This window comes from Hyperoodon ampullatus (assembly GCF_949752795.1).
Source record: "Hyperoodon ampullatus genome assembly, chromosome: 8".
Lineage (NCBI taxonomy): Eukaryota > Metazoa > Chordata > Mammalia > Artiodactyla > Ziphiidae > Hyperoodon > Hyperoodon ampullatus.
The window spans coordinates 85,936,898-85,948,344 of NC_136921.1; the positions used below are offsets into that span (position 1 = coordinate 85,936,898).

Genomic DNA, 11,447 nt, shown 5'->3' on the forward strand with positions numbered 1-11,447 from the left:
GTGCCTGTTAACTTCATAGGAGCTCCCGGAAAGGATTGGAACACTTTTTTAGGGGGTGCTTTGGCGGAGGAAAATTCTTCCATGCGTGAAACTGTCCCACCCTCTACAGGAAGTTTATATCCCCAACCCCTGCTGACTGAATGCCATAGCACTTCCAGTCTGTGAAATAACCCAAAACACCCATGCACATTTCCAGATGCTCCTTAGAGGGACAGTAGGGTGGGCCCTTGTTGTTGGCATCTGAGACAAAAGAATGTTTTCCAATCAGAGTGATAGAGGAGAAGGGGCAAAGGTTTTTCCAAGGGTAGTTTTGGAGAAGGACATCAGAACAAGTGCACGGCCTCATGAGACGTTAGAAGAAAGATTGTATGTGACCCTAAGTCCGGCCTGCCATGTTTTAAAACCAGCCACACCTCTGCCCTGTGAATACAGATGCACGACTGTCTTGATTTCCATTACAGGGTATCCTCCAAGGATGCAACCAGATGTGTGCGGGGTACCTCTTCCAGCCAGACAAGCAGTATGACGTCTCCTACGACACTGGGGATAAAGCCATTCAGTGTGGCCGCCATGTGGACATCTTCAAGTTCTGGCTGATGTGGAAAGCAAAGGTACAAAGGAGGGCGTTCAGGAAATAGAGCAGAAATGTAATTTGCACAGGCTAGCTGGCAAAAGAGAGGCAAAGGTATATCCCAGATAATTCATTATGTGCGAAGTCAGTATCTAGATAATTGAGTTTACTGTATTTTCTTTGCAAATGAAATCACTTTATCCCTTATGTCAAATTCTCTCTCCTTCCGTTCAGTCTCCTCAATTTCAATTAGCATGACTTTTCTTATAACTTTCTCTTATAAGTACTAAAAATTTTGCCAAGATAAGGACTTCCACAGCAGTCCTTAGGGATGCTGAAATTATTTAGTGCAGATGTAGAGAAAGAGATAAAGATAAAATTACTACATTCTGTGCAGAACCCTGAGTTCCTTTATATGGCCTCAAATCATGGGATATATATGACAGTTTTAAGTTCTATTTAAATAATGGCTTTCCCATTATTTGTACTTCTATACTCTCTTCTAGAAAATTCATACTTTATTCTAAGAAATCCTAGACTGAAGCATGCTATGTCTGCATTCATCAGTCTTTCAGGATGCATTTCTATGTCTAGAAAAAAAAGCAAACTACTGGAATTTCCCCCAGTGGGGGTGAGGGAGAGGAATACCATGGGACTATTTATTTCAAAAGTATTTGTATGCAATCAAGTAAGGGCAATTTTTATTTCACAGCTTTATACTGCAACCATCGTTTTATTTTTCTACTGTTAAAGTAATTTTAATAAATTTCCATATATAAGATCGGGTCACCTAATACCAAAACAAAAAAGGGTTTCCAGCCAAACATCTAGTCCAATGCTTTTTCTGTAAGAAGAATTTGATGGGTTATTAGTTTTTTTCCTCATTAAGTTATCCTGTCTTAATATAGAAATAGTCTGAATTTGATTTCTACCACAAAGTAATCATAGGTATTTTAAGCATATAAATAGCCATAAATTGCAACAAGAGAAAGAGCCCTATCATTCAGAACTATAACCACATGGCCTGTCTCAGTAATTTGTGCCTTGGTTTTGCCTGACAATAACCGCTTGAACAGTCTGCTGGAAGTTTAGCTCAAAGAGTATCGGTTACCGAGGTGGGACCTGGTGCAGGCTTCCTTCCCAAGAAGAAAGTGGACTGGCCCGAGCACTGCTCAGCGGCAGCTGCTGCTTTGCCAGTGTTGGACTTGGCCCAGACACATTAGCAACCCACAAGCCTCGTGCATCTGCTCTCCTTGTTAACACCGACCCACTCAACACCCCCCATGCTGCCGTTACTAATCAGCCATGCTGGCTTTGGAAACTCATGCTCAATCAGTTTGTCAATAGATGGAGCTACTGCCATCTCAGGGCACATCCTGAGACCAGTGCTTCCCCATCTGCCTGCCTGCCTCTCACTAGAAAGGGGTAATACCATGCTACGTGGAAGGTAGCCTGCCTGGGAGTAAGGGGGACGTGTTTGGCCAGGACTTCCTGCTGCGGAAGGTGGGTTCTAAAGTAGTATTTCTCCAACTATCTGTGGTGAAGAACCAGCTGGGGTGTTTTTAACCTCTCATAGACCAGTACAATAAATTGGTCTTCATTAAATTCATTTATTGTACACTACAATAAATGAATTGCTAGAAAGGTGAAATAAAAAGCCATACAAAGTATGAACACCGGTTTTATTTTTTTATTATTATTATTTTTTTTTTTTTTGCGGTACGCGGGCCTCTCATTGCTGTGGCCTCTCCCGTTGCGGAGCACAGGCTTCAGACGCACAGGCCCAGCGGCCATGGCTCACGGGCCCAGCCGCTCCGCGGCACGCAGGATCCTCCCAGACCGGGGCATGAACCCGCGTCCCCCGCATCGGCAGGTGGACTCCCAACCACTGCACCACCAGGGAAGCCCTGAACACCGGTTTTAAAAATGCAATTCAGTAGGCATAAAATTACTCTGTCAAATGACCATAAAAGTTTCTTATTACTTAATCTCAATTTTTGGACTCATCATGGACTGGTTACATTTTGTGGACTGGCCTCAGTCCATAGACAACAGTTTGGGTGGCATTATCCTAAAGCAAACCAGAAATGGGCTTCAGGCTGTGAATTACTAGCAAGAAGCTAAAAGCCCTGTTGAGAATAACTGCCCAGAGACTAGAGTGCCTTCAAAAGAGATGAGGCACACTTTATCGCATGCAGAGCTATGAGAAAGCCATACATAGTTAATGAGATGGCTCTTGCTAACCATCTCCAAGAATACTCTTATATATATTTCCGATAGACAAAGACAGCATAGCCCTCTCAATGCCATCACAGGGAAATTCAGCCTGTCACCAACAAACATGACTTTTCCTTTTTTAAAACAGGGCACAGTGGGCTTTGAAAATCAGATCAACAAATGCTTGGAGCTGGCAGAATACCTCTATGCCAAGATTAAAAACAGAGAGGAATTTGAGATGGTTTTTGATGGTGAGGTAAGTTGTCATCCTGGACTAGATGTATAGCATTTCTGGAAAATCTCTTGAGGGAAGCTCCTGAAGCTGTAGTGTCCCACATTGCCAGAAGCTGCTTCTGAATTTTCATTCTAGCACTCTTCATTTACTTCCCTCTGTGTCCATGAATGTTTCTTCCGGTAGCATTGGGATGACTTTTCCCCTTCACCTCTTCTAAAAAAGATATAGTTCTCAGCCAGCCCTTCGTAGGCAAGAGGTCTTTCCTTGGCAGGTCTGAATCCTGTATAATTCTGGGGTCTTATTATGGTGTTGTACCTCCATGATAAAGTGTTCCTCAGTTCCAAGAAGCTCATAGGATGGGTCTATCCTTGTCTTCCAAGACTGGTTCTAAAATGAAGTTCTACTTTACAATAGATTCATTATGAAGAGAGCAAGATACAATTGTCTCTGCACTGAGTTCAGATCCTCATTGCACACAGTAAGGTACTTGTCATACCAGTGTTGGCTGAGTGCCTGCGGTGTGCCTTGCCCCAGGCCAGGAGCTGGATTATAGAGTAGTGACCAAAACAGGTACTGTCTCTGCCCTATTGGAGTTCGCAGTTGAATAAAGAAAGTTGGAATAGGAGCCAGTGCTGAACAAAAGGACATCCACTCATAATTCAGTGTAATAAAACACCACCTGCATTCAATTCAGTCTATTTATCAGGCACCTAAACTACTAGGAACACACTGGAGAGTCACCAAATGAGCAAAAGAGAGCCCTGAGCAGTTCAAATCAATCATACAGGGCTCATGCGTTTCACCTCTGGGACCTCACTCTCATTAAATTACACTAATTTAAACATTCTACTAGCAGGTTAAAACAAATGTAATGTCTCTAGACCATGAGAGGCAGGCACAGTGATGGCAGACAGCAACTAGGAAGGAAACTGAAAAACTATAGCAAGAACACAGAAGGACTTAAAAAGCATGAGAGTCTTTAGGGCAGGAACACTAAACAGTTCTAAGCATCTCAATAAGCCCTGTCTTATAGATTAGAACCAGTTTTGTTTTGTTTTGTTGTGGTACGCGGGCCTCTCACTGTTGTGGCCTCTCCCGTTGCGGAGCACAGGCTCCAGATGTGCAGGCTCAGTGGCCATGGCTCACGGGCCCAGCCGCTCCGCGGCATGTGGGATCTTCCCGGACCGGGGCACGAACCAGTGTCCCCTGCGTCGGCAGGCGGACTCTCAAACACTGCGCCACCAGGGAAGCTCTAGATTAGAACCAGTTTTAATGTTCATTATGATAATCCTGAGTCTTCAGAGAAAGTTCAGTATTGATAGAGTAAACTCAGAATATTCAGTACCGGTAAAATTAACTATGTTTTGAGCATCTTCTATACATGAGGTACTACAAAATGGCAAGATGGATAATACCCTTTTTTAAAATGACCCAAATGTAATTTTTTTTTAACATTTCAGTGTTGAAAGGTGGGTAACTTTAGTTATCTAGAAAATGGGTTATGGGAAACTGTTCTCTTGTCAGATATGATGGGATTAACCAGGCTTTGTTCTCCCAAGTATAGAAGTAACATGAAGCCTTTTTTTATCCTTTTTTTTTTTGTCTGAGAGACTTCCGCCAAGGGTCCATAGGGGTTTTGGGACAACTTTCTCTCAGGTTCTCACAATTTTTCTGTTTTGTTTGTATGCATGCTTGTCTGTGAAAATCTCCACAGCCTGAGCACACGAATGTCTGTTTCTGGTATATTCCACAAAGCCTCAGGGGCGTTCTGGATAGCCCTGAGAGACGGGAAAAACTACACAAGGTATGAAATCACTCCTTGTCTCATCTAACCCTCTGCAATTTCTCTGGCTAGTCAGAAGATCCTCACTCTGATGTGTCTTTCTAACGGAGGAGAAATAAAAGCTAAAGGCTTGGGGTGGTAGGGAGACATCTTGTTATAGTCTTCTTGGGTCTGAATTGTCCCCTCACTGTGGTTCAGATCAATGGGAACCTCTGGGGGACGCATCCCTGCCTTAGGTTGGTGTTCGTCATTAGGGGGGTCATATGCAGGGCAGTTGAATAATATACATATTCCTAGGAACTTTCGTATTAAACTATGTCTGTTAAAATATCTTTTACTAAGTTCAAGGCTGCTCTAATGCTGATTCATTCTAGCTGTCGGTTTCTATATCTAGTTTATATATTACTTATAGTTGTTTGTATTGTATTTCATTTATATAATATTTCATTCATCTAACCATTCAGCAAATATTTGTTGAGCAGAGTCCATGTGCCAGACAGTATCCTAGGCCCTGGATTATACAGAAGCCCTAATTTGTGTTGTTGCCCATGTGAAGTTTTCATTTGTTTTTGATTTTGAATTTATTATCATTGTCCTTTGTCCGACTTTCAAAATTCAGTTGCACAGTACTTTCTGTAGGAATGTGTGATCGGGTAGACTTAAATAGTCATTAGAGGCCATCATCAAAAAGCCTACAAATAATAAATGCTGGAGAGGGTGTGGAGAAAAGGGAACCTTCCTACACTGTTTGTGGGAATGTAAATTGGTGCAGCTACTGTGGAGAACAGTATGGAGGTTGCTTAAAAAAACTAAAAATAGGGTTACTATATGATCCAGCAATCCTACTCCTGAGCATATATCCAGAGAAAATTCTAATTTGAAAAGATATGTGCACCCCAATGTTCATAGCAGCAGTATTTACAATAGCCGAGACATGGAGACAACCTAAAGGTCCATCGACAGAGGAATGGATAAAGAAGATGTGGTACATATATACAATGGAATATTACTCAGCCATAAAAAAGAATGACATAACGCCATTTGCAGCAACATGGATGGACCTAGAGATTATCGTACTAAGTCAAACAGAAAAAGATAAATATCACATGGAATGTGAATGTGGAATCTAAAAAAATGATGTAAATGAACTTACAAAACAGAAACAGACTTCACAGACATAGAAAATAAATTTATGGTTACCACAGGGGAAATGTGGGGGGGGGGAGGGATAAATCAGGAGTTTGGGATCAACAGATACAAAGTACTGCATATAAAATAGATAAACAACAAGGTCTTACCATACAGCACAGGGAACGACATTCAATATCCTGTGATAACCTATAATGGAAAAGAATCTGAAAAAATATATATATGTGTGTATAACAGAATCACTTTGCTGTCCATCTGAAACTATCACAATGTTGTAAATCAACTACATGTCAATTTAAAAAATTAGTCATTAGATATTAGCCAAGGAAGAAACTTGTACAAGTAATACAAAGAAAATTGCTCTTTTTTCCAACTAAGAAATGGGTTGCATTTTGAAAAAGAGCATGGTATATCACTCTTGAGTTTTGTTTTGTGTTTTCCCTCACAAGGTGGCCCCGAAAATCAAAGCCCTGATGATGGAGTCTGGCACGACCATGGTTGGCTACCAGCCTCAGGGGGACAAGGCCAACTTCTTCCGGATGGTCATCTCCAACCCAGCCGCTACCCAGTCTGATATCGACTTCCTCATTGAGGAAATAGAGAGGCTGGGCCAGGATCTGTAATTGCCGTCCATAGAACAGGAGTTTCTGGGACTTCCCTTTCCCCTCTGGTATTCTAGAACAAACTCTATATGTTGCTGAAACACATAGGCCATTTCATTGAGGGAAAACATAATATCTTGAAGAATACTGTTAAAACCTTACTTAAGCTTGTTAGAGTTAGCAGGAAATGACGTTCTTTTTCAAAAGTTGCACATTAGGAGCACAGTATATATGTACAGCTATATATACCTCTCTCTATAAATATATGTCTGTATAGTGAGTGTGGCTTAGTAATAGATCACAGCATGTCTCCCACTCCAAGAGAATTCACTTTACCTTCAGCAGTTACTGAGGGCCAAACATGCTGCAAAACAGCTTGCGCAACAACCCCCGGAAAGATGTTTTTCAAAATGCCAGGTGTCGGGGACCAAGGGAAATGCTGTTGGCAGGAGTTGACTTCATTGTCGGTGTTTCTGCCACCTGAAGTGATGATGGATGAGAAAAAGCACCACTGGCTGACAAGAGTCCCGTCCTTCCCATTAGTATCCTGTGAGGGGAAAACAGTAGCAGAGTCATTGTTTCAGGTGTACTATTGCTGTATTTTTAGAGATTAATTTGTATAGATTGTGGATATTTCTGTTGTCTGACCTTGGGGCGGAGTGGAAGAACACATGCAATGATTTCAATGACTGTTTAACAGTAGGTATATGAAATATTTGCTTATTTATATTCAGAGATTTACCATGTTAAAGAGGTGTCTTGTATTTTCTTCCCATTTGTAATGTATCTTATTTATATATTAATGCAGTAAGTTCTGAAAACTGATTATGGTATTTTTGTGCACTTGTGAGCCAAAGAGAAAAGATTAAAATTAGTGAGGCTTGTATTTATATTAGAGTGCCCTTAAATAATGATTTAAGCATAAGTTTACTGTCTGTAAGAGAACTCGGATACTGTACATAACGTCATATATATGGAAATCCTGTTACTTACATAGCATCTGCTCTTCTATTACCCTCTCTGTCTGGCTATATGTCTGGTGTTCTCTACGCTTTTCTAGTAACTGTTGCGTAATACCTAGATCCCCTGTAATTTTGTAGTAGCTTATGACCAATCTCTGTGACTTGCTTAGCACAAACCTAAGGCAATGTTTCCGAAGACCTTCTGAAGTCAGATAAACTGACCAGGCTCACAACTGTTTTGGAAGAAAGGAAATTCACACTGTGCGTTTTAGAGTATGCAAGAAGAATATAAACAAATAAAAATATTCTCCATGGAGAATTTGAACACAATTTTCTTTTAGTATCTGTTTCATGCAGAAAGAGAGGTTTCCAGTTATAGTTACTGGGATCACCACAGCCCATTCACTCTCCACTAGCTGACTTTAGGTGATGCTCAGTACCTTTATTAAGTTGCGACTCAACCCACAGTCTTAGGTTCCCAAGCCCCTCGTCTAAAAATCATTGGGATTCTAATTAAATAAAAATTGCAATTCACACCTGGGAAAAGAAAAGCCACTCCTGTTTTTCATTTTCCTATCTGCGTCTTGGAGTTCCATTCATTCAGTTACTCAACAAATGTTTTCTTCCTCTGTAGCAGGCAGTGTTCTAGCACTAGGTAGGGTTGCAGAGGTGTGCATGGCAGACAAATTTTCCTTCTCGTGGGGATCTTCCATCACTTGGTGTCTATGGTATCTGAATACGTCTGAGAGCACAGAATTGTGCCTTCCTGCTGTTTATGCTTGTACAGTGGGCCCAGTTCACTTCCTCAGGAAACATATTTTGGTGCTGGATCATTATGAAATAGGGTCCATTTTCTACAATATTCTATTAAGCTATGATAATACTATCTCACTGATTTGGAGTACAAGTACTTCCCTATTTGGCACTTGTAGGGATTAAATGAGTCATTTGTAATTAACATACTGATTGTTCAAGTAACCATTGTATTAAACAAACTGGGTTCCATAAGGAGGTGATGATAAAGTCACTTGACTCTTTCTCTTACTGTTCCTTCAAATCCCCTCTGTGGGCTGATTGTTTCCATGCCTCCATTTGAATTCAGGCCGATCCCATAGCTTTCCTGGCCTCTCAGTCACAAGAACAGTCTCATTTTAGCAACTAAATGTCCAGGTCAGGATAATAAGCAAGACCTCAAATTTGTATGCAATATAGAGTTCCACCCCTTCCTCCCTCTGGTACCTTTCAGGCTGCAATCCCTGGCGCGAGGGTTGGGGGGGGGCGGGTGTGAGGCTGGTGGTGGGGTAAAGTCAGCTGCTTTTTTTACTCTTTCAGCCTCATTTCTACTCCCTAGCTACTGTATTTTCCCATCTAGGGTCAGGTCTAGGGGGAGAAGGGGTCAAAGTAGCAAAGACACAATTTTAGGTAACTGTTAAGTTGGCGTCTGGCATCCACGCCCCTGGTCTGAGATTTTCTTCTCATGGGACAATATTTTGAGGGGAATGGTTTATTTTTTTTATTAAGATATAATTAAGGTACAGTAAGAGCCACTCTTTATAGTGTACTGTGTATAGTGTTCTGTGAGTCTTGACCAACCCATTCAGTCATGTAACCACCACAATACTTGGAAGAGTTCCATCACACCAATAAATCGCCCGTATCCTTTGTGTGTAGCACCTTCCCCAAGCCCCTGTTCTTGGCAACCTCTGATTTGTCTGTTTCTAGAGTTTTGCTTTTCCCATTTTGGTAATAGAATCATATAATATGTAACCTTTCGAGTCTATCTTCTTTCACTTAACACAAGGCATTTGGAATTCATCCATGTTGTTGTCTGTTTGTTTGTTCCTTTTATTACTGTGTAGTATTCCATTTGTATGAATGTACCAGTTTGTGTATCCATTCCCTCATAGAAGGAAATTTGGGTTGTTTGCAGTTTGGGGCAATTAAAATAAAGCCACTATGAACATTAGTGAACAGATTTTTCTGTGAATATAGGTTATCATTTAACTTGGGTAATTAACTAGGTATAAGATTGCTTGATCATATTGTTAAGAGTATGTTTAACTTTATAAGAAACTAACTAGTTCTGAAGTGGCTGTACCATTTTGCATTCTCACTAGCAATGTACAAATCTTCCAGTTGCTCTGTATTTTTGCTGACATTTGGTATTGTCAATTTTAAAAAAAATTTTAGCCATTCTTTTTGTTGTTACAGCTTTATTGAAATTTAATTCACTTGCCATGTAATTCATCCATTTAAAGTGTACAATTCCCTGGCTTGTAGACTATTCATATAGCTCTACAGCCATCACCACAATCAGTTTTAGAACATTTTAATCATCCCACAAAGAAACCTCATACCCATCAGCAAACACTTCTCATTCCCACACACACATCCTCTCCAGCCCTTGGAAGCCACTACTCTGCTTTCTGTCTATAGATTTGCCTATTCTAGACATGTCATATAAATGAAATCACACAATATGTGGTCTTTTGTGACCACATGTGACTTAGGATGTTTTCAAGGTTCATCCATGATATAGCATTTATCAGTACTTCATTCCTTTTATTGCTGAATAATATTCTATCATATGGATATACATTTTATTTATCCATTCATCAGTTAATGGATATTGGGGTTGTTTACACTTTTTGACTATTATAAATAACACTACCTACTATGAATATTTGTATACAAGTTTTTGTATTGACGTTTTGTATTGTTTTTACTCTAATAGTGGTATCTTGCTGTGGTTTTAATTTGCTTTGTCATGGAGCATTTTTGAAGGATCCCATTGGAGTCCTCCCACCTCATCGCACATGAGACATCAAAGTCTCTCCTCCTGTGACCACTTAGGACTCAGACTCTCAGCTCTGGGCCCCCAGCAGTATACCCTGTCCAGCCCTTATGTTGATACCCCTTCTCCAGGCAGTACTCCTGGGTGGAATCTCTTTTATTTAAAATCAATGATGTGGATTACATAAGGAGGGCTTTTCAAATATACGTGTACAGGATAAAGAATGACGATAACAGAATACTTGACTACCCACTGCTCAGCCAAAGAAATAGAGCATCATCAGTACCTTAAAAGCTCTGCAACCCTATCAGGAACTCTTCCGTAATTGGTTGCTCTCCTTGCCCCAAGAAATGATCACTATTCTGAATTCTGTGTTAAACACTCTCTTGTTTTTCTATATAGTTTTAACGCACGTATATGAATCACTATGGTTTAGTTTTATTTGGTTTTGCACTCTGTATACGTGGAATATTACAGAATATATACACTTCTGACTTGTCTTTCAACATTATGATTTTGTAGAGCCAGAGCTAACCCATAAAGAGCCTTTGGACAGTTAAAAAAAAGTTTTAAAGGCACCGCTTCCTTCAGGGATAGGCATCCCTGTGCCAGTGTGTTCAGCTTGGCATGTGGAGCATGTAGTAGATTCTAGCACCTACTGAGCCCACTCCCATAACTTGCAGGCACAGCCTTATGTGACAGCCTCATGTTTTTGAGATTCATCTTTGATTATGCTGTAATCCATTCATTTTTATGGCTTTGATGCTATTCATTGGTATGAATATACTTAAGCTGGTTTATTCCTTCTATGAAGGTGGATATACGATTTTTTCCCCCAGTTTTTGCCTTTAGGGACAATGTTGCTATGAGCATTCTTCTTTCTTTTTGTTTTGATTTTTTAGTTTTTTTTAATTTATTGAAGTATAGTTGATTTACAATGTGTTAATTTCTACTGTATAGCAAAGTGATTCAGTTATACATATATATACATCCTTTCTCATATTCTTTTTCATTATGGTTTATCACAAGATATTGAATATAGTTCCCTGTGCTATACAGAAGGACCTTGTTATTTACCCATTCTATATATATATAATAGTTTGCATCTGCTAACCCCGAACTCCCACTCCATCC

General features: G+C 40.3%; 1 protein-coding gene across 1 annotated transcript in view; it reads left to right on the forward strand.

The window, feature by feature from the left end:
• Nucleotides 1-6,578, forward strand: part of GAD1 (glutamate decarboxylase 1) — a gene marked incomplete at both ends in the record, with an annotated part of 38,332 nt that extends 31,754 nt beyond the window's left edge. Inside the window, 4 exons of the mRNA XM_079710554.1 lie at nt 462-611; nt 2,937-3,044; nt 4,738-4,827; nt 6,405-6,578. Coding sequence (XP_079566680.1) covers nt 462-611; nt 2,937-3,044; nt 4,738-4,827; nt 6,405-6,578 — 522 coding nt within the window. The remainder of the gene's footprint in view (nt 1-461; nt 612-2,936; nt 3,045-4,737; nt 4,828-6,404) is intronic.
• Between the last annotated feature and the right edge of the window lie 4,869 nt (nt 6,579-11,447).